Consider the following 26,171-nt stretch of genomic DNA (forward strand, 5'->3'; position numbering starts at 1 on the left):
ATCATAGGAAGAATTGCTAACAAAAATGCATATTTTTGAGTCTAATAAGTATAAGTATAATAAGTATGTGTATCCATGGATTCTACCACTTATTATAGGGATAGTTTTGTTTGCTCAGCATAAGGACACCTGATGTATCAAGCCACAATTTATGAACCTAGTAAATATGGGGGGAAACAGCAACAACAAGATGGGCCTGTGACTAGATTCATTAACGAAGGGATGTTTGCAGCATCCAATTTTGCAGGAATAATGTTGGGATTTTGAAAGTGGGTTTAAGATTAGTGACGTTTCTCCAGGCTTTTCTCGCTATATCTAGTATGGTGAAATCAATTGGAAATTTATGGAGAACAACTTTACCCAAAGCTGCGGAACCGCCCCCCCCCCCCACATCTTGAAGACCAAAGTCTTCCTGGTACCCAACAAACTGCAGTTTGTTACAGTGTCTGATCAAATGAAACAACTATTGCTTGCTTTATTGTCTACAAACTGAGGTTCTAATTTTCAAATCAGAATTAAACTGTGGTTTATCATCCTGATTTCTGGCCAAGAAAGCAAAGCGCCATTTATCATTTTATCCAATTTGGATTTCACAGCAAACTGTGGGGGTTTTCTTCAGTTTCTGAGCAGCACACAAGGAGAGGAGGGAGGCGGGATACACAAACCCTTGGGTTTCCAGAGCTTATTCCTATAATACTAACCTATGGTTTCTAATTCCATCTGAACTCAACTAGTGAAATTCCTTCTATTACAATGTACTACCGTACATGGGTTCGCATGTGCAATTGGTATTTGGGTTTTGGTTCTTGATCACACTAGAGTGTAGCGGCATCTTGGAATCTAGATTTGTGCATGCGTTGGATAGATGCAAGATTTGTCTGTATACACATGTGAAGAAAATCTGTTTTCACATTCATAAACATGCCTTTGTGCTTTTTTTCTTGTTCCTCTTCTGCTATCTTTTTAGAACACCGTGGCTCACCCAATAACCTGGTCTGTAGGAAGCAAAATAAACAGATTAGAGAATTAATGAGCAAACAGAGTAACATTAAAGGAAAGCTTTCTTGTTAATGAGCATTGCAGGCAGCTTAAATCCTTTATTTGAACACGAGAATTATAGTTTTAACTGTACTGTTATTTCCCTTTCTAGGTCAAGTCGGTTGGTAGAGGAGCAGAACCATTGCTGTTAGTGGAAAACTGGATGTCTGAGTGATTTTTGTGTGAGGACAACTGTGGAGGTTGCCAAACAAGAAGTCCCCGTTGCTTCCTTCCTCTTCTGGGCAGACACTCCCGAGTGATTGGTGTCATTCTTTCTTTTCTTCCCCCAAAAAGCGTTCTGTTATCTTTGGGCCAAACTGGAGAAAAGAGAGACCCTCGTGTTGTTTTTTGGCCTCCTATGTTGGCCTTTTGGGTTTTTTTTTTTAGTATGGCTGTTAGTAAAGTGGGTGGTTACCTCGATACTGAAAGTCGAGATTTCGTCACCCAGTCCCGGAAACAGTTCTTCACGTAATGGAATCCTGGAGTGATCACAATGCCCATCACGCCTGAGAATGCGGTGCTATTTCTTCCCATCCTTTATCGGTGGCTACAGAACCATCTGAAGGAGGAAGTCGAAGAGCCAGAGCAGAGGCTGTGCCGTTCTGCCATCAAGAAGCTGAGGGAGTATATCCTCTTGAACTTCTCGGTGGAGGAAGGCAGACTTCAATATGGTGCGCATCCCGTGGACATGGAGATCTGTACTGTTTACCTTACCAAGGATCCAGGAAACGCAGAGTCTCTTGGTCTGAGTTTTGGGAATATACCTGCTCTTGGGGACTATGGAGAAAAGCGGAGAGTGGGAAAAAAAAGGAAGGGGCATAAAGGGCCAGTACTTGACGTTGGAAGCATCTGGGTCACTGACTTAAAGAAAAACAGCCCTGCAGGGAAATGTGGGAAGGTTCGCTTGAGAGATGAGATCCTTTCACTGAACGGGCAGTTGATGGTCGGAGTGGATATCAGTGGTGCAAGGTAAGAAGCGTAAATAGATTTGGGTGCCAATAAATAATACATCCTGTTTGCAATGCCACAAAATGTTTTTAACAGGAAAAATATCTTCTGTGTACTGTTCTTGGGTACCTTGTTGTGTATATGCAAAGTTGGATTAGGGCTTTTTCAGTATCTGTTCTGGGGCTATGGGATATGTACTCTTCTGGGTACCATGTTGTGTAGATGCAAGGTTGGACTAGGGCTTTTTCAGTAGCTGTCCTGGGGCTCTAGAGGCACCCTATCACTTTCAAGAAAGTGGAAGAAAGATTCTTGTTCTGCCAGGTTTTCGGAAGGGATTCTTCTGTTTGGCCAATGTTTTTGTTACTCTAGGCAGAAAACCTAATTCCTTCCCCCACGTTGGTAAAAGTATAATGAAAATTGAATTAATTGAGAGTTTGTTGCCTTTCTTCCTGTGGTGGTTTACTGCCTTGCTCTCTGTAACAGTAGGACCATTCCTTTTCTAGGAGAATCAGTTGTATTCCACAAAATATTTCCACATGTGCAATAGTCCTTGTGCAAACAGAAGTACTAAACTGATTCCTTATTGTCTGATTGCACTAAGGGAAAGCAGTATATCCCCAGTATCTTTTGCACATGTGCAAGACAGAGCACAAGGGATCTGGTTTTGCATAATATCAAAACCAAATTGAGTGAAATAATGCGAACCAACTCTTGTACATTCCATTGCTCCATATGCACATCGTGGTCACGTTGAAATTATATTAGAGCGCTGCGTGTCTTTTAGCCGCTGTGCTTCTGCTTGGGTGAGCAGAACTGCACTAAGTACATTAAGTGCAGATGTTTGTATAAATTGAGCTGGTTGATATTCTTTTACTAATATTGCAGAAGTCGACATCTGCATACCTCATACGAGTAAAATGGGAGTGGACTACTGCTGGAGGAAGTCTCCGCATTTAGTTCCTAGGTTCTTGATGCCAAGGAGGGAAGTCTTTTGTGGCCAACCCCTCCCAACCACTGATGATCTCTGGAGGTCCGTAATGATGACCTAGACCTTTTCTGAGCTAGGATTGCCAGCTCTGGGTTGGGAAAATTCCTGGAGAAGTTGGAGGCAGAGGCTGGAGAGGGCAGGGTTTGGGGGAAGAAGGGTGTTCAGTAGGGCATAAAGCCATAGAGATCACCATCCAAAGCAGTCATTTTTTTCTAGGGGAACTGATCTCTGCCACCTAGAGATCAGTTGTAATCTTGGGAGATCTCCAATCCACACCTGGAGGTTGGCAACCCTACACTGAGCCCAGTCTTTCGAGTAGACATTGTCTCAGTGTTGTTCATGTTGGCTTGCCATCTTGTGGGATATTTTTTCCCTTTTAGATGTGGTAGGGACTAAGAGTTATTTTACGACGCCACCAACAAGTATTTGATATATATTGATATATAACTGATTTTTAGATTAGGTTTTATGGTTTTCATTGTGTATTTAATTCTACATATGTATATTTATCACATGTTGTTACCCATCCTGAGCCATTTTTTTGGGAAAGGGCAGGCTATAAATCAAATTGAATTAAATTACCGTATTTTTCGCTCCATAAGATGCACTTTTTTCCTCCTCAAAAGTGAGGGGAAATGTCTGTGCGTCTTATGGAGCGAATGTGTGTGAATCCGGCCCCGGGGAGAAGGGCAAAGCTACCTAGGCAGCGTAGAGCAGTTTAACCTCCCCCCTCCCCCCGCGCTTCCTGGTCCCGAGGCTCAGCTGTTGGGCGGGGACCCGCCCAACAGCTGAGCCTGGGGACCGGGAAGCGCGGGTGTGTGTGCGGAGGTTAAACTGCTCTGCGCTGCCTGGGCAGAACAGTTTAAATACCCCCCCCCGCCCGGCTTCCAGGGAGTCCTGAAAGTTCTCTGTGCTGCCTGGGATGGCAGCGCGGAGGAGTTTAAAGACCCTCCCCCGCCGGGCTTCCAGGGAGTCCCCGGGCGGGGGGGGGGTGTCTTGAAAGTGCTCTGCGCTGCCTGGGATGGCAGCGTGGAGAACTTTCAAGACCCCCCCGTCCGGCTTCCAGGGACTCTGCTTTAAAGCCTCCTCTAAAAACTTGTTTTCCTCCTCTAAAAACTAGGTGCGTCTTATGGTCAGGTGCGTCTTATAGAGCGAAAATATGGTACCTCCTGCTTTAATTGTTCCGGAGCAATCCTAGCTAACATGTTGGAACTAGGTGTGGCAACCTTCTTCTTCAGAGATTCCTGTTATTGCCTCAAGATTGGTCTGCGGAAGAACAGCTAGGTTTGAGTCCAGTAGCAACCAGTTAGAGGCCAACAAGATTTTTGGGTTATAATCTTCTGAGAGTCAAAGCTCTCAAAAAGACCCCCAAAATCTTAGAATCATAGAATCATAGAGTTGGAAGGGACCACCAGGGTCATCTAGTCCAACCCCCTGCACAATGCAGGAAACTCACAACTACCTCCCCAACACCCCCACACACACACCCAGTGACCCCTACTCCATGCCTAGAAGATGGCAAATCATCCCTCCCAGAATCATCAACTTTTATTATTTTATTTTTTTATTTTAACCTAACTTTGGTTTTTTATTCCGAGCTGATATTGTATTGAAATAAAACTTGATTGACTGATTGCCTAGAAGATGACCAAGATGCCCTCCCTCCCATGAGGGTCTCTAAGGTGTTACTGGACTCGAATCTAGCTGTGCCGCTACCTCAAGAGCAGATGTTCTTGTTTAGCTGCCCGGCTATCGAATTCTAGACTCACTCTCTCTCTCTCTCTTCATCCTTTGTTGCTGTCATGCTGCCATTATTAGTGATCCAAACATGTGGCTCTTGCTAGCATCAGTGGAGGTACAGCTGGAAACAATTCCCGAGTCTTCTGCCGCAGATGTCTTGTGGGTAAAAAGGATCCCCGTTTACAGTCCTGTGCTTTTGTGGCTAGCCAGACATGAAGCACGGCAATGGAAAATTAACGCTTCAGATGCCGCAGATGTACTAGCTATTCCTTCAGGTCACCAAGAGGACTTTGATCACGCCAAACGCCAGAGGCGTGAGTGCTGAATCCTACCCAGTGGCTACAGATCAAAGCATCCATGTTTTCCAGGGGAACTGATCTCTGCTGTCTGGAGATGAACTGTAATTCTGGGAGATCCCCAGCTGGAGACCGGAATCCCTAGTTTGGAGACTAGAGGAGTTCTCAGTAATAAAGATGTTTGGCCACTCCTGACGTCAGGAAAAGTCTAACCTTAGGTTTGAACACTAAGATGGAAAACAATGAGGGAGGATGGAAGAAGTGTGTTCGTACTCTAATTTACCTGTGATTTGGAGGTGGAATGAAAACAAAACCACCATAGAAGAAGTCGCTTTACTCTGCTCTGGTTAGACCTCACCTAGAGTACTGTGTTCAGTTTTGGGCACCGCAATTTAAGAAAGATGTAGACAAGCTGGAATGGGTCCAGAGGAAGGCAACCAAGATGGCGAGGGGTCTGGAGACCAAGTCCTATGAGGAAAGGTTGAAGGAGCTAGGTATGTTTAGCCTGAAGAGGAGAAGACTGAGAGGGGATATGATAACCATCTTCAAGTACTTGAAGGGCTGTCATATAGAGGAGGGTGCCTGAGTTGTTTTCTGTTGCCCCAGAAGGTCGGACCAGAACCAAGGGGTTGAAATTAAATTAAAAGAGTTTCTGGCTAGACATTAGGAAGAGTGTTCCAACAGTTAGAGTGGTTCCTCAGAGGAACAGGCTTCCCCGGGAGGTGGTAAGCTCTCCTTCGCTGGAGGTTTTTAAGCAGAGGCTAGATGGCCAACTGTCAGCAATGCTGATTCTGTGACCTTAGGCAGATCATGAAAAGGAGGGCACCGTGCCCATCTTCTGGGCATGAAGTATGGGTCACTGGGGGTGTAGTGGGGAGGTAGTTGTGAATTTTCTGCATTGTCCAGGGGGTTGGACTAGATGACCCTTTTGGTCCCTTCCAACTCTATGATTCTAAGCTCCAGTGGCAAAGTACTTCTGGGTAAAGTCCTTTTCTTTCTGTTAAAGGGCTTTGCAGTCCACTTGCTTGATCTGACACTTCCCCCTGGGCTTGGAGCATTGACATATGCTATTGGAAGTTCATTTCCCCCACTCACTCTTTTCTTTTATATCAGGTGTGTACTAAGGGAATGTAGAAGAAGAAGAAGAGTTGGTTTTTGTATGCCGACTTTCTCCACCACTTAAGGAAGAATCAAACCGACTAGCCCAAGGTCACCCAGTTGGCTTCATGTGCAGGAGTGGGGAATCAAACCTGGTTCTCCAGATCAGAGTCCACCACTCCAAACCACCGCTCTTAACCACTACACCATGCTGGCTCTCACTGCCACATCCAGCACCCAGCTAAGCTTTGCTTTCTTTCGTTCTGTCTTTCCATTGCAAACACCCCTTTAGTTTAATTAGTACATCGGCTGTATTCCACTGTCATTGAGATTTGTTCATGACGGCCACAAACATGGCTTGTTATGTTTCCACAACCCTCCCCCCATATGCAGAGCCTAACTGATGCATTTCCTAGTTTCAATATCCTTTACTCAAGCACCAATTTCTCCTGATGTCTGAATGCTGGCATCTGAAGAACCTGGAGTTTGTGGGCAGAATCAAAGAAAAACCCGTTGGACTCTCTATGGGTCTGGAGAACTGATCTGTCTCATAAACCTTCATCCTTCTCTGTTCAAAGGTGTCCTTGAGTGGGAGCCAGTAGGGCAGGGGTGGGGAACCTTTTTTCCGCCAAGGGCCATTTGGATATTTATAACATCATTTGCGGGCCATACAAAATTATCAACTTAAAAATTAGCCGACCAAGCCCCAAGAAGGCAGCTGCCCCAGATGATACCCCCCACGTGGGCAAGTAGGCAGGCATCCAACTGGTGGCGCACTCGCCTGCCTGGTGGCACAGGATGGTCTGTTGCACCAGCTGGGCGTAGCCGTCCAGCCACACGCCGGAGTTGCTCCTGCTCCGCATGGTCTGGGCCGGATTCTACAGCCGGCTCCTGCTACCCCCGCCTGCAGGGGTGAAATGAGGACACACTGGGTAAGAACTCCCCCCCACGTGCATTCTGGTCCTGCCCCCTTTAACCCTTCCATTGTCGCCACATCTGCCCCCAGCCCTCTTGTAGTACAGAGGGAATACGTTTCTCCATGGCCCAGGTGGGAAAGGGTTAACACAGTTGCTTGGGCGGTCCTAACAGCTCCATAGCTAATGACTCTTCTGCAAAGAGGAAAAAGGATTCCTTTTCTCAGCAAAACAAACTCACTTTCGCCTTGAATAGAGGCTATTCCTGTCTGCGTGAGGGGGCGGATTGCCAGTCTTAGATCCTTCTGAGCTTGCGATCTGCCAGGACCCACGAAGGGCCAGACCCAATGATTTCGTGGGCCTTAAACGGCCCCCGGGCCTGATGTTCCCCACCCCTGCAGTAGGGTAATGTGGATTCTAGTCCTAAATGTACTTACTGAGGAGTAGGTCCCATTGAGCGCAGTGGGATTGATTTCTGAGTATACATGTTTAGGATTGCACTGTAGACATGGGCAATGTTTTCTGTTTTATTTATTTAGGAATTTATTCCTCACTTTTCTTCCCACAGTGCGGACCAAAAGCAGCATATGAAACTCCTCTCCTGTTTTATCCTCACGATAACCTTGTGAGGTTGGTTAGGCTGAGAGAGGGAGTGGCCTAAGTTCACACAGTAAGTTTCCGTGGCAGAGCGGGGATCTGAACCCCGATCTCCCAGATGCGAATCTGACACTCTGACTACACCATGCCACAGGGGAGGGTCCTGGTGTGGAGAAACTGGTACACCGCCTCGAAATCTTAGTCAAGTTTTGCAGTTTCCTATTGGATAAAAGGATGGAGAGGGTCCTCTTTAATTGCACATTAAGAGTAAAAGCCAATAGAAAACTCAGAGCAAAAATGCTTGTGACGGTCCCCTGAGAATGTAAGGTATCCTATTCTGTACACAATACCCATTCTGTACACGGTATGAATGTTTGTTCATATGCAACTTAGATTTTTCTTTTAGCTGCCTCTGGGGGGCACCATTCTAATACACTTTAAAACAGTTCTTTAATTTTTGTTTGTTTGTTTACACTGTACCGCTAGTGTTTAGGATTCTCACGGTCCATATAGGGGTCCAATATGTATCTAATGTATGCAGTGGATTTGCCTGATCCAATGATTCCTCTCACTTGGCTGTGCCCATGGGAAAACCAAAGCCTTTCTCCACAAAAGCAAATAGTAAAATCTAGGAATGGTTAAGTCTAAATCTCCTCTTGTATTAGTGTAAAGGTATAAAGAATGAACCAGTTTTAAGCTTCAAGCTCCTCCCCACCCCGCCCCTTTCATTTACTTAGATACCTGTGGATTTGTTTCAAACTGTTTCGTGGCAGTCCATCTGTGCTCCTTGTTTGCCAGAGCAGAATCGAGAGCTGGCGTAGCATAGCGGATGCATTGTTGGACCAGGATCCTGGGAGACTCCCGTTTGAATCCCAGCTTCTGAGAAATAAAATGTAATACATTCTTTTCTTTTTCTTCCATGGCACCCAAAATATATTATAGTAGACTCAGCAATACAGTAAAAACTACCTATTAAAAATAGTATCAGATATTTTCAATGTTTCTTCTCCAATCTTTTTTTCTCTTCATGTCTTCATTTCTCCTCTTCTTAATACACAAACTGGATTATTACCCAAATTAGATTATACTGAACATAATAACACAATAGTCAAAAAGGGCAAGAGTCCAGTAGCACCTTAAAGACTAACAAAAATAGTCCAGTAGCACCTTAAAGACTAACAAAAATAGTCCAGTAGCACCTTAAAGACTAACAAAATAATAACACAATGTGACCTACCTAAGCAAGTGGGTATTTACAATATAATGTAGAATATGGCGTATTGTATATATTACTATATATTTCTATATGCTCTGATACCTAATATCGTTTAAACATAGTAGGGTTGTTGTGAGAAAACGGAGAAGGGGAAGATGAGGTTCTAAGTCACTTTAAGACCTCATTGGGGAGGGAAACGGGATATAAATAAGATGCATCAGAAAGCAGGGGAAATCTGTATCATACCTTTGGTGGATGTGGTGCTTTACGAGCTAGCGGTCATAACAGTCAGGTCTCTACCCAGGTTTACAGTTCTAATTCAGACAATGTAGGGAGGCAACAGAATTTAAGAAGAGGGTAACATCTTGGAGAGGAATGGGAGGCACTAAGGTGAAAAAGAGTATTGCTGGGTCAAATAATCCAACAGGAATGCAACGCTGTAAAATTCTGCACCCAGAATTGCTGAGGCGGCAACACATAACTAATCTTTTTGTTTCAGTTGGGAATTCAGACTGAGAGGGGAAGCCAAAGGCTTTGTAGAAGCTGTGACTTTTGAGCCAGGCCTTCTCATCTGGGGACCCTCTGCACTGGGATGATAGTTTTGCTACCCGGTGACCTCCTAGGACTTGCTCCCAGCCATAGGTGGGATCTCCCGGGATGCTCAGGATTGTGGGGTTGGTTGGTATTGCTGGTATGGAGGAAAACCTGATTGTGTCGATTGCATCCTGTGTTTGTTGGAGATCCGGTAAGTTGCCTGTACTGCACTTGTTTTGCTGACGATCCAGTTTCCTCAAATTAAGAAATGGAGCCTTGGCAGTCGTAAAGTGTGATGTCTGTGACGCGAGTACCTTTTTTACCAGAAGAGGCTGTAATGGGTTGTAGTGGCAGCACAAACCAACTGGTTGCAGCTAAAATAGAAGAAGAGTTGGTTTTTATATTCCGATTTCCTCTACCTTTTTTAAAGGAGGATCAAACCGGCTTACAATCTCCTTCCCTTCCTCTCCCCACAATTGACGCCTTGTGAGGTAGGTGAGGCTGAGTTCAGAGAGAACAGTGACTAGCCCAAGGTCACCCATCTGGCTACATGTGTAGGAGTGGGGAAACCAACCCAGTTCACCAGATTAGCTTCCGCCACTCATGTGGAGGAATGGAGAATCACACCTGGTTCTCCAGATTAGAGTCCACCTATCCTTCACACGTAAACACTTAATAGTCTTGAGCATTTTCATCGTTGATACATCCCAAAACTGTGACTTAACAGATATACAGTGGGCTGCACATTTAATATTTCTGCTTTGGCAATGTGAAAATGGATGTATGGTACAAAGTAGCCATGAAGTTTCTGTATAAAGATCACCTGTATTATTTTTTTAAAAAGCCCTGGCACAGTTTGTGTTATAATTCTTTGCAAAATATTTGCTTAAAACTAAATGCAAATTCATACATTTCAGTTGCCAAGATTTCTAACTGAATACTCTGTTCCCTTCACTCCCCTAAAAGCAGTTAATTCAATTTATAAGACCTTCCCAGAAATGTCATACTTTGAAAGTGTGAGGCCGTAAGTCAGGTGGCCAATTTTCCTTGCAAAATTCTTGGATTACTCATCTGGGCAAAGAAAGAAACTTGGGTGTCTGGTTGATTTTTTTTTTTTTTAGTAAATAGAAGGCCTGCAAGTCTGTGCAAATAGAAGTCAATTCTGTGCCAGAGTTGTAAATTTCAGTTCCTGACCAGACATCCTTATCTCAAGAATGAGACATCTGATTAAGTAAGGCTGGTTCTGTGACCTTAGGCAGATGATGCGATGGAGGGCATCTTGGCCATCTTCTGGTCACTAGGTGTGTGGGGGTGGTGGGGAAGGTAGTTGTGAATTTCCTGCATTGTGCAGGGGGTTGGACTTGATAACCTTGGTGGTCCCTTCCAACTCTATGATTCTATTCTATGATTCTAAGGCTACAATGAGGTTGGAAAAACAACAATATGAAAAGAGGGCATGGATGGGACCTTTGCAAGCTGCCCTGTTCTTCTAGGAAGTGCTGGGAGTTGTGACCAGTGTGAAGGAACAAATTCACAAGGCCAGTTCTCGCAGGTTCCAGGAGGCAGGAAAAAACCCTCAAGCTGTCCCAAGGCTCTGCTTGGCAACAGCGCCCCTTTCCTTTACTCCCGGGGTGGGGTACCAAATTTCTCTCAGGGAAGTAACAATCACCAACAGCAAATCTGAAAGAGTATCCCAGGCTAGACGGATTTGTACATCCAGCGTTCTGTACAGCCAGTGTGGTGTATTGGTTAAGAGCAGTGGTTTGGAGCGGTGGACTCTGATCTGGAGAACCGGGTTTGATTCCCCACTCCTCTACATGAGCGGCGGAGGCTAATCTGGTGAACTGGATTTGTTTCCCCACTCCTACACATGAAGCCAGCTGGGTGACCTTGGGCAAGTCACAGCTCTGTTAGAGCTCTCTCAGCCCCACCTACCTCACAGGGTATCTGTTGTGGGGAGGGAAAGGGAAAGTGATTGTAAGCCGGTTTGAATCCCCCTTAAGTGGTAGAGAAAGTCGACATATAAAAACCAACTCTTCTTTATCTGCATTGCTGCTTAGAGGCTAGGCCTAGTTGCTGCATCTTTGCTTTGCTTACACTAGTTAGTGTAGCGAAAATAAATCACACTGTCACAATTTCAAGGTATCACACTGAAGGGACGGCAAGCTCACCTGCAGCCCCTCCTTTTTACTGTTCTATGTATGGCAAGACTGAATAGATGTGATATTTTTGAGAGAGATCAGGCTTTGAGCATCCAAAAAAGGTTTAATAAACAAAAATAAAAGCGTACACATGATATGTTCAAGCAGCAGGTTGAGCAAGGATACAAAGAAAAGGTGAAAAGTCACAATCCTCTTACCGCTGTAGTTATCCTAAATATGTTTCATTGGGTGAAGATAGTAATTCTTGAAGCTGCAGCCTTTAGTTCTCAGAGTTGGGACTTCTTCCATTGTCTCTCAACATGTGGCCAAGAGGGAATTCCTAGGAAAAGGTTTAATGCTTCATGACTTGTGCCCATCTTGGGAAGATGAACAAGGAGGAGAAAGCGTAAGAGACCATCTTCCTTGTGTCCTGAGAATTTATAATTTCCCTTTCATAGTCAGTCCTGATATTGCTGCTACAAGAGGAAGAAATTATTACCTAGTCAAACATACGGCTCCCGGTCCAGATCCGGCCCCTTGAGAGCTCTTACCTGGCCTGCGAGCCAGCCAATGCAGCCACCTCCTCCACACTCCTGATGTGGGCCTGCAAGCCCGGTGTGGGCTCGCCAGCCAAGGCAGCCACCCCCCCCCAGTCCCAAGGTGTCAATGATCAAAGACTTTGTTAAATAGAGATGACTACTCTCTTGTAGCTGTTCTGTTTGCCAGTCTTTTACTAGTATTCCAGCTTCTCCAGTCCAGCACAACAACCCTAGTTGGGAAGAAAGAGTGCACCACCACCACAGAATGGTATAGTAGTTAAGAACTGCAGACTCTAATCTGTAGATCAGGGTTTGATTCCCCACTCCTACACCTGAAGCCTGCTGGGTGACCTTGGGCTAGTCACAGTTCTCTCAGAGCTCTCTCAGCCCCACTTTCCTATCAAGGTGCCTGTTGTGGGGAGGGGGAGGGGAGGCGATTGTAAGTCGCTTTGAGAATCCTTAAAGGTAAAGAAAAAGCAAGGTATAAAAACCAACTCTTCTTGCCAAATAGATATGAAAATTCTTAGCATATTTAAATATGTATTTGATCACTACCAAAACGGTTGACATTTATTGTCTCTTTGTTTTGGAGGTGATTGCGCAAGTATTACCTAAATAGAACACATCACACGAATACTCCTCTCCTGCTCCTTGAATTTCCACGGTTCCACTGGCACTCTAATACACATGCAGATTCTTTGTATGTATTTATGGTGGTGGGGACCCCAAGAGTTTGGCTTCTTTTAATTAGTTTTCCAGATGTTGTGAAGTCATAGGAAAATAACCCAACACATTTTGTTTAAATACATCAGTGAGGTCTGACGGATTTGTATACATTAAGGAGACTTACAACATGATGGTTCATCTCCGTGCAGTTAAATGCATCTAAACATTACCAGCTGGGTGGAATTGGGAGGATGCTGTTATTAATAACCTTGTGGTGACTTAGAGTCTTGTGGTACCTTAAAGACTAACAAATTGCCAGGGCCAATTTGTCATTATAGTGGGTTCTGGCTTGCAAAAGCTGGAAGTCGCTAGTAATAAACCTTCAATGTTCTTTGAAATTTTGGCTATAGCAGACTAAGGCTGCAATCTTAAGAACACTTTCTTGGGGATAGGCTCCAGTGAATAAAATGGGACTCACTCCTAAGTAGACCTGCTTAAGATCTGTGTTCTGGTTCGCACATGCAGGACATTGAACTGACAGAACACTGATCGAATTGACTGCACTGCTTCAAATTGTGGGTGGAGGATCCAATCTCCAGGTATTTCCCAACCTGGAGCTGGCAACCCTACTATAGACAGAAGAACAGCACCACAAGCAAAGGGATGGGGAAGAACCTTTTTGCCTACCGTGCTAGTCTTCTGTTGAATGGAGTTTTTATTTGTAGGAATGTCCAAAGCGTTAACCCTCCACCTGCAGGCTATTACTGGTCCAGCCAATTCTGTCTCCTTAGAGCTTTGCCAGCAATTTCTCTCTGCACTGCAGATTCCCAATTTACTCCAGTTCCGTTCTTGCAAGTCCACTGATTTTTGGAAACAAAACGGAAGTGAGGGGTTTATTTAGCTCAGGCTTGTCCAAACTGCGGCCCGCATGCAGCCCAGGATGGCTATGAATGCGGCCCAACACAAAATCGTAAACTCACGTAAAACATTATGAATCAGCTATCGTTAGTGTTAGTGTATTTTATGTGTGGCCCAAGACAATTCTTCTTCTTCCAATGTGGCCCAGGGAAGCCAAAAGATTGGACACCCCTGATTTAGCTGCACCCAGAGAGAGGAATTGGTGGAAATCGCTGCCCCCCCTAAGAAAACATGGGCCCTTAACTGCCTGGTTGGGTATAAGCCAAGCTTACTGTTTTAGTAATATAGGAGCAAACATTGTGGATGTGCTGAAGCACATATAGTGATCTTAGCAGGAAAAGAGGAAGACCCAACAAGAGATGGATTGACTCAATAAAGGAAGCTACAGCCTTCAATTTGCAAGATCTGAGCAAGGCTGTCAAAGATAGGACATTTTGGAGGACTTTCATTCATAGGGTCGCCATGAGTCGGAAGCGACTTGACGGCACTTAACACACACACACACAGCCTTTACAAACTTAACTAAAGCTGACCTCTCCTATCTATGATGGCAGTTTGCTCGGAACTTAAAAACAAAGATCAGATCTGAATTTCTAATTTTTGTGTGACTGGGATTCCTGAGTTGTCATGTACCCACCTGTGAATTTGATTTTGAGAATGAATGGGAGCTGCTCCCTGTCTCCCTACCTTCAGTTCCTTTTAGACATGGACAGGTAGGAACAAGACAATCTCTTTCAATATTTTGACAGTGCCTAGGGCCACATCGCCCTCTGGTGGTATGCCTTTATGGTTGTGTAGAGCAGGTAATGTCTTTGGAGTGATGCACATTGAACAACTCTGTTTGTGAGGCTTGATCTTGTCTGGTAGCATCCTGTTATGTCTGCAGGAAAAAAAATCATGTTTGAGTGTGAACCATTACAAAGACACAAAAATGTGACAGATAATCCTACACGTTCTGGATTTTTCCATCCCCTTATTCTGAGATAATTGATTAGCATGGAAGCAAAGCAGTCTTTGTTATTTCTTATTCCTTCCCTAAAGTTCAGGTTCCCTCTCTTGTGGTCCCAAAGCATCATGTGCCCTTGGACATACATGTGGAGCATTCCATCCTCAAGGGTTTCTGTCACTTCACCTGAGGACGGCACATCCTTTTCTGTGTTTTTGGAGTGGATGTCCCACATTGAAATTAATAACTAAGAAGAGCTGGTTTTTATATGCCGACGTTCTCTACCTTTTAAGGAGAATCAATCCGGCTTACAGTCTCCTTCCCTTCCTCTCCCCACAACAGACACCTTGTGAAGTAGGTGGGGCTGTGAGAGTTCAGAGGGAACTGTGACTAGCCCAAGGTCACCCAGCTGGCTTCATGTGGAGGAATGGGGAAACCAACCCAGTTCACCAGAGCAGAGTCCACTTCTCATGTGGAGGAGTGGGGAATCAAACCCGGTTCTCCAGATTGGAATCCACCGCTCTTAACCACTACACTGGCGCTGATGAAACCTCTGAAGATGTTGGGCTCTGCTTAACCACTGGAGCTCCCGCATTTGTGAAGTACCGGTGCTCATGTTATGGGTTTTAGAAGAATGACTTCTAGTTTGGCTTTATCAGCAGGGCAGATCACCCTTGCAGATCTTCTTCATTTTTGTTATCCCAAAGTATTCTTGTTACCTGGTTCTTAAAGAGCCCAATGGTTTCCATTTGAATCTCTCTGTTTCATATGAATTAGCATGCAAAACTGAATGCTAGCGAGCGGGAGAGGCAAAAGCAGATAACCTATCATCAAAGGAAAATAGGTCTTTTTGATTCAGGTAATCGCTTTCTTAACCAGCACCCTCCTGCACAAGAATGGTCTTGTGTGTTCCCCTCAGGCTGAGTTGGGCTAGGCCATGCCTCGCCAGAGCAGGACTGGGTGGGGGGGACTGCCTCAGCTGGCTTGCGAGCTGGATAAGAGCTCTCAAAGGGCCGGATCCTGCTTGCGGGTCGTATGTTTGACACCTTGCCATAGGGTTTTCAAGGCAAGAGACGTTCAGAGGTGGTTTGCCATTGCCTGCCCCTGCGTCATGCCCCGGTATTCCTTGGAGGTCTCCAACCCAAATACTTGCCAGGATTGACCCTGCTTAGCTTCTGACATCTGACGAGATCGGGCTAGTCTGGGTATCCAGGTCAGGGCTCTTAAGTAGATACTGTGGCACTATGGGTTTAGCTGGTGTAGTGGTTAAGAGCTGTGGTTTGGAGCAGTGGACTCTGACCTGGAGAACCGGGTTTGATTCCCCACTCCTCCATATGAGCTGCGGAGACTAATCTGGTGAACTGGATTTGTTTCCCCGCTCCTACACACAAAGCCAGCTGCGTGACCTTGGGCACGTCACAGCTCTATTAATAGCTCTCTCAGTGCCACCTACCTCACAGGGTGTCTGTTGTGGGGAGGGGAAGGGAAGTTGATCGAAAGCCAGTGTGCTTCTTCCTTAAGTGGTAGAGAAAGTCAGCATATAAAAGCCAACTCTTCTTCTTCTTCTTATCCGTTGCTGGTTTGCTGGGGTTCTGGGATATGTGCCACACTCCATTTATGAGATATTTGTTTTATAGTTATTCCTCACTGTCTTCTCCACTGTTAGTCGAGGGTATGGAAATACATTCTTTTAAATTAATAACTGTTGCTGTGTATGCAGGCCAGACTTTTAATTGGTGCCTTTCAGACTGGGAAGAAACGTACACGCTGGGCCTAAGGCCGCGCATCTTTGCTTGCGGGGTTGACGTGCTTGTGTTTAGAACATAAACAAAAGATGCAGTAAAGCAGGAAGTTTGATTCATAAATTCTTCGTTCAAATAAAACTGGGTAATACATTTAAAGGAGAGGGGAATTCAATCACTTGCTACTTTGCTTTGCAGAAAGAGACAATAAAGTTGATTTATGACGATGGCAAAGTTCTTTGCTGCTTACCAGTGGGAACTTCAGAGTTGAGCAGGGTTTTGTTTCTTTTCTTTAATGCAAAGCACCACTGTAGGTGTTCAATAAAGAATGTAGAAAATTAGGCCCTTGTGCTGTTTTAAGCAAGCTATTTTATTTTTAAATGAACATAGCTTCCCTTGGAATATTAGAAGCCACATCTTCGTCTATCTTGGGTTCATTGAATCATTGCAATCCATTCAAGCTGCAGGGCTGTTTGCACTGGCCCCTCTGGCAGGCAAAGGAAGCCAGACAGTGGGGGTGGAGAGTGGAAATCAGAGCATGAACGCATGAAGCTGCCCTCTGCTTAGTCAGACCCTTGGTCCATGAAGGTCAGTCTTGTCTGCTCTGACTGATAATGGCTCTCCAGGGTCCCCTGTAGAAACCTTCCAGATCACCTACTGCCTGAACCTTTCAAAACTTGGAGGTACAGGGGATTAAACCTGGGACCTTCTGTGCGCAAAGCAAATGCTCTGCCATTAAGCCACATCCCTTCCTAGATCCACACAGGGGATTTTAGGCACACGCTCCCTCTCCTTATTTAATAGTATGTCTTCCCAAGGATTGTTTCCTGCATTCTTTAGTATTCCTGCATCCAAAACACATGCTTTGCAAGCAGACGCTTCCAGGGTCGACCCTGGCATCTTCAGTTAGAAGCATCTCAGGTAGCAGGTACTGGGAAAGACCTTTCTGTACGTGATACTGTACGTGAGCTGGATGGTCCATAGTGCGATCAGGTAGTTCTAAATTCTGGATGTAGTGACTCCTGGTGGCTTTAAGACGGCTATGTGTAGTACTTCACTTACTTCAAGTGTGAACTTTCAGCAAGCTTGTCTCATCCCACCCTACTGTCTCAACACATTAGTGTAAGCTGATCCTATGCATGTTTACTCAGATGCAAGTCCCACTGTGCTCAGCCGAGCTCCTTCCAAGCTCTTCCGACACCACATTTCAAATGAGTCAATTTTTTTCTTGACATCTTTCTTCATTGTCCAGCTTTCACGTCCATACACAGTAATGGGAAATACCACAGTACGAATTAGCAATATCTTTTGTTTAAAACAAAAATTCAGAACAGGAATAATTTAAAAAACCACGTTTTGGTCCCTGACATCTTTTCTGTCTTTTGGAAGATTCTTATGCTTGTGGAAAAGATTGGATGGTGGTTTTCAGTGATTTCTTCTCCCTAGGGTTGCCAACCTCCAGGTACTAGCTGCAGATCTCCTGCTATTAAAGCTGATCTCCAGCCGATAGAGATCAGTTCACCAGGAGAAAATGGCCACTTTGGCTATTGGACTCTATGGCATTGAAGTCCCTCCCCTCCCCAAACCCTGCCCACCTCAGGCTTCGCCCTAAAAACCTCCCGCCAGTGGCAAAGAGGGGCCTGGCAACCCTTCTTCTCCCACAGCACGCTACTGCTTTGCCACCCATGGGTCCGCTGCCCACCCACCCCCGGGCACTCCTGGAATCACAGCAGCTGCAGCAGAGGGTGGAGGCAAGACAATTCTCCTTCCTCTAGTGCTTCTTTGCGTGGGATAAATAAAAATCCATCCCAAAGAACAGGAAGATAAACCCTGTAAAACCCAGTTTGGATTTGGGCCATAACATGCATGGGAGAAATGTTCTGGGTAATAACTTGGGTGGAAGGCTGTTTTCAATTGGTGAAACCACACAGCAGGAGGGTATTAACTTTCTTCTTCCCTGTACAACTGTCCGGAGCTGAATTAGGCCCTCCCGGGGGTAATTCACCTAAAACAAACAAACAAGGCAAATAAACTGGAAAGAACTGCCGGTGGATCTCCCATCTTCAGGTCTAGTTTGTCCCATGAATTTCAGGAAAGTTTTGCCCTGTTCCGGGCCTCTTGATGGGGAGATAGGTATAAGTCAGTGTTAGGGTTGCCAACCTCCAGGTACCAGTTGGAGATCTGCTATTATAACTGATCTCCAGCCAATAGAGATCAGTTCACCTGGAGAAAATGGCCACTTTGGCAATTGGACTCTATGGAATTGAAGTCCCTCCCCTTCCCAAGCCCCGCCCCCTCAGGCTCCACCCCAAAAACCTCCCGCTGGTGATGAAGAGGGACCTGGCAGCCCTAGTCAGTGTAGGTCTGTAAATTCTCTACCAAATGGAATAGCTGAGCTGTATTTTTTCCATAGCCTTAAGTAAACCCCCCCTTGGCCCCGATCTGTGTCTCTTTATGTTCCTTGGGCATCCATTCTGAAATAAACCTCTTTGCACATTGTTGTTCTAGCCAATGTACATAGCACATTTGGCTTTGAAATAATGTATTTTATGTTTGCTGTACATTCAGTCTTCAAAAGCCAAGTGATCCTGGGCCTGCCAGTTTTCTATTTTGGATTTTTTTTTTTTTAAACTTCCCAAACAAAAAAGATGCTCATGATATTTATAAAACTCCTGTCCATACTGGTTTATTCCACAGAGGCCCAACGGCTCCAAAGCCTAGAGCCTAAACTCTGCGTATTGGATGTTGTGTTTTTTCATGAAAAAATAATCACTAGAACAGAGGAAAACGTATTCGTTTAGTTGAAACTTTATCCTGTCACTGGAAAAAACAACCCAAGATAAAAATGTCGTCCTGTGCAAGTGGAAAATGGTTTTCTTTGGTAAAGCAGATGACCAAGAATTAAAGAAGAAGAAGAGTTGGTTTTTATATGCCGACTTTTTCTACCACTTAAGGGAGAATCAAACCGGCTTTCAATCACCTTCCCCTCCCCACAACAGACACCCTGTGAGGTCGGTGGGGCTGAGAGAGCTGTGACTAGCCCAAGGTCATCCAGCTGGCTTCATGTGTAGGAGTGGGGAAACAAATCCAGTTCACCAGATTAGCCTCCGCTGCTCATGTGGAGGAGTGGGGAATCAAACCCAGTTCTCCAGATCAGACTCCACCACTCCAAACCACTGCTCTTAACCACTACACCACGCTAGCTCTCCTTAAAGAATCTTAGGAGCAAGATAAACAGATGCAATGGCTACATTCAGACAATCTGCCATTATACTGAGTTTGGGAATGACCACAGTGGGCCACGGGGTCCCATGCTCCCATCTCCTCCACCTTCCCTTCTCATGCACAGTTAGGAAGGGCCATGGCTCAGTGGTAGAGCATCTGCTTGGCAGACATGCAGAGGGTCCCAGGTTCAAGCTATGACATCTCCAGTTAAAAAAGATCAAGTAATAAATGATGTGAAAGACCGCTACCTGAGACCCTGGAGAGCTATTGCCAGTCTGAGTAGACGATACTGACCTTGATGGACCAATGGTCTAATTTAGTATAGGCAGCTTCATATGTTAACAATTTACTAATTTGCTCAAGCTACACTTTGCCATGAGGATCGAATATGGACCACTGGCCTGATTCACAGGGCTCTTCTATGTTCTTAATGTAATGAGTAAAATGGTGTGTGTGCCTCTGGGCTAATTGCAGCTAGGATCACATCCACCGAGGGCCCATAACCCATCACATTCTTCTCACCAGTGCCAAAATCCTGTTGGCAAATGAACTTAAGACTGTAACGAAGGCGTGTTTGATGCATCCAGCTCCTTGCAGGGGGAAGAAATTCCAGCCGTAGATCTAGCACGATGTGAAGTCTTTTGATTACTTTACCAGATGCAAATGAACGTGGACCAAAGGTCTGGACTCAACAACCCAGTTTTGCATTCCTCTGTGTAAAGAAGATAGATCTTGCCATCCACTGGGGTGGGGGAAGGCCGGGGGGAAGACCTAGGGAGAAAAGTGCAGACGTCGAATGTTGTCACACTTTAAATTCAGTTATCTGAAAGTGTGCCCAGACTTCTGACTGGAGAAAGTGATCAAGGGGAAAATCTTGGAACAGAATCATCATACATGATTTAAGGCAAGGTTCTTGAAATATTAATAAGTGACGGGCGTACAGCACGTTTTGGTCACGCATTGGATGATGCTCAAAAATAAAATAGAGGCTGACTGGGTAGACAACAAAGTTCTATAGTTTGAACATGCGTAAGGTGTACATGCGCACAGAAGCTAAGGGTCTGTAACGAATCATGGGGAGATCAATGACTGAGAAATCCCTTCCAGTCCGAGAGCTGTCAGGGTGGTGCTTTTGTTTTTGATTTCAAGCTGATATTTCTCTTCATACCTAGACACACACACCCCTCACAAAGTGTGCAGAAATACTCACCTTGACTGCAGGTGGTGCAGTAGCTAGAGTGTCGGACTGGGTTCTGGGAGAACCAGGTTTGAATCCCCGCTCTGCCATGGAAACTGCTGGCTGACCTTGGGTGAGTCACACACTCTCAGCCTAAGCTACCTCACATGGTTGTTGCGCGGCTAAAACGGCGGAGACAAGAAATAAGTAAGTCACCGTGGGTCCCCATTGGGGAGAAAGGTGAGGTATAAATAAAAGTAAATAAAATAAAATGAAACGCTTAGGGCTGTTTAGCTTGGAAATAATGTGGTTGGGGGGAGACATGATAGAGGTCTATAAAATTATGCATGGTATGGAGAGAGTGGCCAGGGAGAAGCTTTTCTCCCTCTCTCATCATACTAGAATGCGGGGTCATCTGCTGAAGCTGGAGGGTGAGAGATTCAAAACAGATGAAAGGAAGTATTTCTTCACAAAATGCATAGCTAAATTGTGGAACTTCCTGCCCCAAAATGTGGTGATGGCTGCCAACTTGGAAGGCTTTAAGAAGGGAGTGGACCTGTTCATGGAGGAGAGGGCTGTCCCATGGCTACTAGTCATGATGCATACCTATTCTCTCCAGGATCAGAGGAGCATTCCTATTATATTGGGTGCCGTGGGACACAAGTCAGTTTTGTTTGTGGGCCTCCTAGAGGCACCTGGTTGGCCACTGTGTGAACGGACTGCTGGATTTGATGGACCTTGGTCTGATCTAGCATGGCCTTTCTTATGTTCTTAAAATTAAAAAAATAAATATCTGGGGACCAGACTGACCACATTACCCAGACAAAACTGCAGCCATGGGAAGAAGCCCCGCGGCAGGATAGATCCTACAGAGCAAAAGGAGTACAACAAATGGATGCCCTTTTAACTGTGTAGTTTTACCATAAACAAACAATGACCTACTTTGGGCACAGACAAGGAGATAAATATGTTTAACCAATTATTGGACAATGAGTAGTATACTAAGCGGCGTAGATGTGTGGTCTTCGGGTGATTGCCTGGAAAATATAAATTACAGTTGCTTTTCTTTGGAAGAAAACCCCCCCCAACCTTTTGATAACTTTGCTCCTTCTGGATGTGCGTGCTTCTTGTGTTACTCTTAACATTAAACAGAACCAGAGTTAAAAATAGTTTTTGCGTTTGAATCTTTCTCTGGAGTATAAATGTCCTCAGGTTACTTTCTGCAATGCTAACCTTTGTACCCAGACAAGGGACAAAACCATTTGAAGCCTTTGTTCAGCGTTTGACAGAACAACAGTTTACTTTTTCATTTATGGAGCATCGATGAAATGGCAGGCTTGCTTTCATGACATGAATGTTTTAGGCTGGTAATTTAAAAAAGCAAGAGGTAGGTGATGTTTATTATGATGTTTTTGGGGTGTTGCAAATTTGGGCGAGGGTTCCATGTAGTCTTACAGCTACTTCACACATTCCAGAAGGCAAAACTACATTTGTAATGTGTGAAACTCCCTAATAGGTATATGTGTCATATGTTTGTGGTGGAGAAGGAAAGTGCCGTCAAGTTGCAGCTGAGTTATGGTGGCCCCATATGGTGTTCAAGACAAGAGACGGACAGAGGTGGTTTGCCATTGCCTGCCTCTGCGTATCAACCCTGGACTTTCTTGGTCTCCCATCCAAGTACTAACCTGGGCTGGTCCTGCTTAGCTTCTGAGATCTGATGAGATTGGGCTTGCCTGGGCTATCTCGGTCAGGGTAAATATGACTTTTGTGCATGTTAAATGCCATCAAGTCGTGGCCGGCTTATGGCAACCCCAGCAAGGGGATTTTAAGGCAAGTGAGACGTAGAGGTGGTTTGCCATTGCTTTCCAGAGCAGAAACGTCCTTGGTGGTCTCTCTTCCAAGCACCCTGCTTAGCTTCTGAAATCTGACGAGATCAGGCGATCTCCCATGCTGCCTTTCCTCCCTGTATGTCTTCTACACTGGGCGAAATATGCTCGCATCTCATAAAATGGCTTCAGCATAAATACACTGTGCTTATGTACATGCTAAACAATGAAGCACACAATGCAGACTTTGGGCTTAACATACTGCAGCCACGGACAAAGAGAAATTTGATTTGTTCTTGTTTTACTGAATTGCTTTTCACGCATGCACATTTCAGCATAATGTCCCAAATTTGCCAATTCTTATAGAAAATGTAAGAACTTCCTTTTTGGATGAGACCAAAACCCTGTCTAGAATGCTGTTCACCAGTGTGGAGTAGTGGTTAAGAGCGGTGGTTTGGAGCAGTGGACTCTGATCTGGAGAACCGGGTTTGATTCCCCACTCCCCCACATGAGTGATGGACTCTAATCTGGTGAACTGGATATGTTTCCCCACTCTTACACTTGAAGCCAGGTGGGTGACCCTGGGCTAGTCACAGTTCTCTCTGAACTCTCTCAGCCCCACCTACCTCACAGGGTGTCTATTGTGGGGAGAGGAAGGGAAGGTGATTGTAAGCCGGTTTGATTCTTCCTTAAGTGGTAGAGAAAGTCGGCATATAAAAACCAACTCTTCTCCTTCTTTCCCAACTGGGGCTTGCAAGAGACGTCTTGGAATTTCACAAGCTGAGGATGAAGATGAAGGGGTAGGATCGCCTTATTGATTGTTCCTTGGCATTTAGCGTCATTCTGATGCAACCCATTTCCTGAGATTCAGTCTGTCCAGAAGTCATAAAATTTGGTGGCACGGCCTTCTTCTGTATGGCTGCTTCGTTCCTTTAGTTCTTGTAGGAGCTTCTAGAATGCAGTGGGACATGTTCTAAAGAAGACAGGAAAATCTGTGGCCTACGACAACAGAATGTAGTAGCAGTGTGAGCATCACTGATCTGATGCGCACAACCCAGTCTTGTGGACCAGGCTTTACAGCTGACAACATTGTGTTCAGGTACATTTGGAACCTGTTATACTACAAAGCGTTCAGAAAGGCCAGCCCTGTCTTCTACAAAACTACCGGTACAAAGTGCTTGAGAACTTTCTTTGATCCATCTGAGCAGCAAGATTTTAATTCTCAGCAGCTCTCCAAGGTTTCAGACATAGGGTTTTTTCCCCCAGCAAAGGTGCCTGGAGATTTATTTATTTCTTTAATTGAAGATGACAGGGCTGAATCTGGAACCTTTTGTATGCAAAGCATGTGTTCTACCGCTAAACTGTTGCTGTTCTCCGTTGGGGCAAATGAGTCATCTGCTTTGCTTAGTGGGATCCAGATGCCGGAGGTCCAGATAAATGGAAGCGTTCTTGTGTATCTGTTTCTTTTCAGCCTTTATTGGCATTAGATCTTTCAGAGAATGCTCACAGTAATGCATTATTTATGTTGCCCTGTGGGAATGTTTTTTTACTTCTCCCCCCCTTTCTCTCCCATGACACATCCTCGTTCTGTAGCTTATTTTATATTTTTTAAGAAGAAAAGTTACTGTTCCGTATGGCTATCAAGAGACTGCTCTGAATGGGAAATGAAATACAGTGCTCTTTCACTTCTGATGCAAGCAAGAAACTTCCTTGCATTCCGTTTCCATGTTTAAGTAATGATGAATTGAGAGCATAATGTATATTTGTATGTAAAGTGAGCTGCAATGTGTGTGTTTTTTTAGCTCTGGTTTTAAATTTTTGAATGACGTGTTGTTGTTTTGGTTGGTTTTTAATGGTTTTAAAATGTGATTTTGCTATGTCTGCTTTAATTTGTTAGCTGCCTTGTAGGGCCTTGTGAAGGCTGAAAGGCAGGATAAAAGTGTTGTAAAATAAAATTAAAAAAATAAAATGTGGGGAGGATAACTTTAGAGCTGAAACAAATTTACCCTCCCCTTAATTCTTCTGAAAAATCTCTTTCACAGATTTGGATGTTAAATATTCAAATAATTTTATACTGAAAATTCCATGATATTTAATTTAATTCTTATTTAAATATGAATGTTCCTCTTTTCTCCCCACTGGAGATTCAAAATGGCTTACCAACCCCCTGCCACGGTAGCGTGGTGTAGTGGTTAAGAGTGGTGGTTTGGACCAGTAGACTTTAATCTGAGGAACCGGGTTTGATTCCCCACTCTTCCACATGAGCGGCGGAGGCTAATCTGGTGAACCAGGTTGGTTTCCCTACTCCTGTGCATGAAGCCAGCTGGGTGACCTTGGGCTAGTCACAGTTCTCTTAGAGCTCTCTCAGCCTCACCTACCCACACAGGGTGTGTGTTGTGGGAAGGGGAAGGTGATTGTAAGTTGGTTTGATTCTTCCTTAAGTGGTAGAGAAAGTCGGCATATAAAAAACCAACTCTTCTTCTTCTCTTCTCCTATATCTATACAATTAACAAGTCCAACTAGCAAAAAACAAAAGGAAATCGAGTACAGCTCTGTGGCTACTCCCAAGATCCAGTTGGACTGGTTCACTCAAAGCCACAGGCTGTGAACAAAGGACTAGGAGCCCTTTGATTCTTGCCCTTTGGCCCACTCATATGCTGATGCTCAGACTTCAATACCTGAAACGAGAAAGGAAACAGAAGCTCAGTATCAAAAACCAAGCTATCCCCCCCGAAAATGCAGAGGGTTATAAAGCACTCAAATTTTGAGACTGAATTATAAATTTAAAAGGAGAAATCTGTTGTTTTATCCATGTTCAAAATAATTCCGAGTCTTCTTTACAGTTCTAGTTTTCTCTTATTCTCTGTGTGGCTGGACTCCTTGATTAGGTGCAACTCATGCAGCGCATCAGGAGCTGAGCAAAATAGGCTTTTTTGGGTTAATGGATTGGCCCTTTGAGAGAACAGCTTTTGGGAATATACCCGTGACTTGATCTGTAGTTTGCCTTGGGGAAAAAATCTTCTCTTGGCAGGAAGTGAAGGAAGAGGCCTTGACGTGTTTTGGACCTCAAGATGCATGACAGATTTGGAGCAAGGTGACCCCAACTGCATTCACAACTGTTGTAATCTGCCAATCAGACCATGCAGATTTTGGTAGTGCATTTGGCTACACCTAAATGCATAGATGATCTGTGGATTTGTGCTCAAGTGATAATTGAATAAAAGTTGAATAAAATAAAATGTCCTGCCTTTAATCCAGTGTCAGCTAGGAGCACAGGGTGCTGGAGGTACCACCAGAACAGGAGTAGAGCTGGGAAGACCTATGGCGGTCTCTAATCTGGTGAACCGGGTTGGTTTCCCCACTCCTCCACATGAAGCCTGCTGGGTGACCTTGGGCTAGTCACAGTTCTCTCCAAACTTTCTCAGCCTCACCTATCCCCAAGGTGTCTGTTATGGGGAGGGGATTGTGATTGTGAACTGGTTTGAGGCTCCTTAAAAGGCAGAGAAAATCTTTTTCATAAACTAGCTAGAGTTATGTCTCGTGTTATGTCTGAACTAAGCCTGTGGCTGCTTCTGCACATTGCTGGATGTTGTGCTGCTGTTGCATTATAACAGTTGTTTGT

At 44.7% G+C, this 26,171-nt stretch overlaps 1 protein-coding gene across 1 annotated transcript in view; it reads left to right on the forward strand.

Moving 5' to 3' along the window:
- The first annotated feature begins 1,486 nt into the window (after nt 1–1,486).
- PDZD2 (PDZ domain containing 2) overlaps nt 1,487–26,171 on the forward strand; it is a 198,426-nt gene continuing 173,741 nt past the window's right edge. Inside the window, exon 1 of the mRNA XM_056848199.1 lies at nt 1,487–2,007. Coding sequence (XP_056704177.1) covers nt 1,532–2,007 — 476 coding nt within the window. The 5' untranslated portion in view covers nt 1,487–1,531. The remainder of the gene's footprint in view (nt 2,008–26,171) is intronic.

Source organism: Euleptes europaea, chromosome 4, assembly GCF_029931775.1.
Source record: "Euleptes europaea isolate rEulEur1 chromosome 4, rEulEur1.hap1, whole genome shotgun sequence".
Classification (NCBI taxonomy): Eukaryota; Metazoa; Chordata; class Lepidosauria; order Squamata; family Sphaerodactylidae; genus Euleptes; species Euleptes europaea.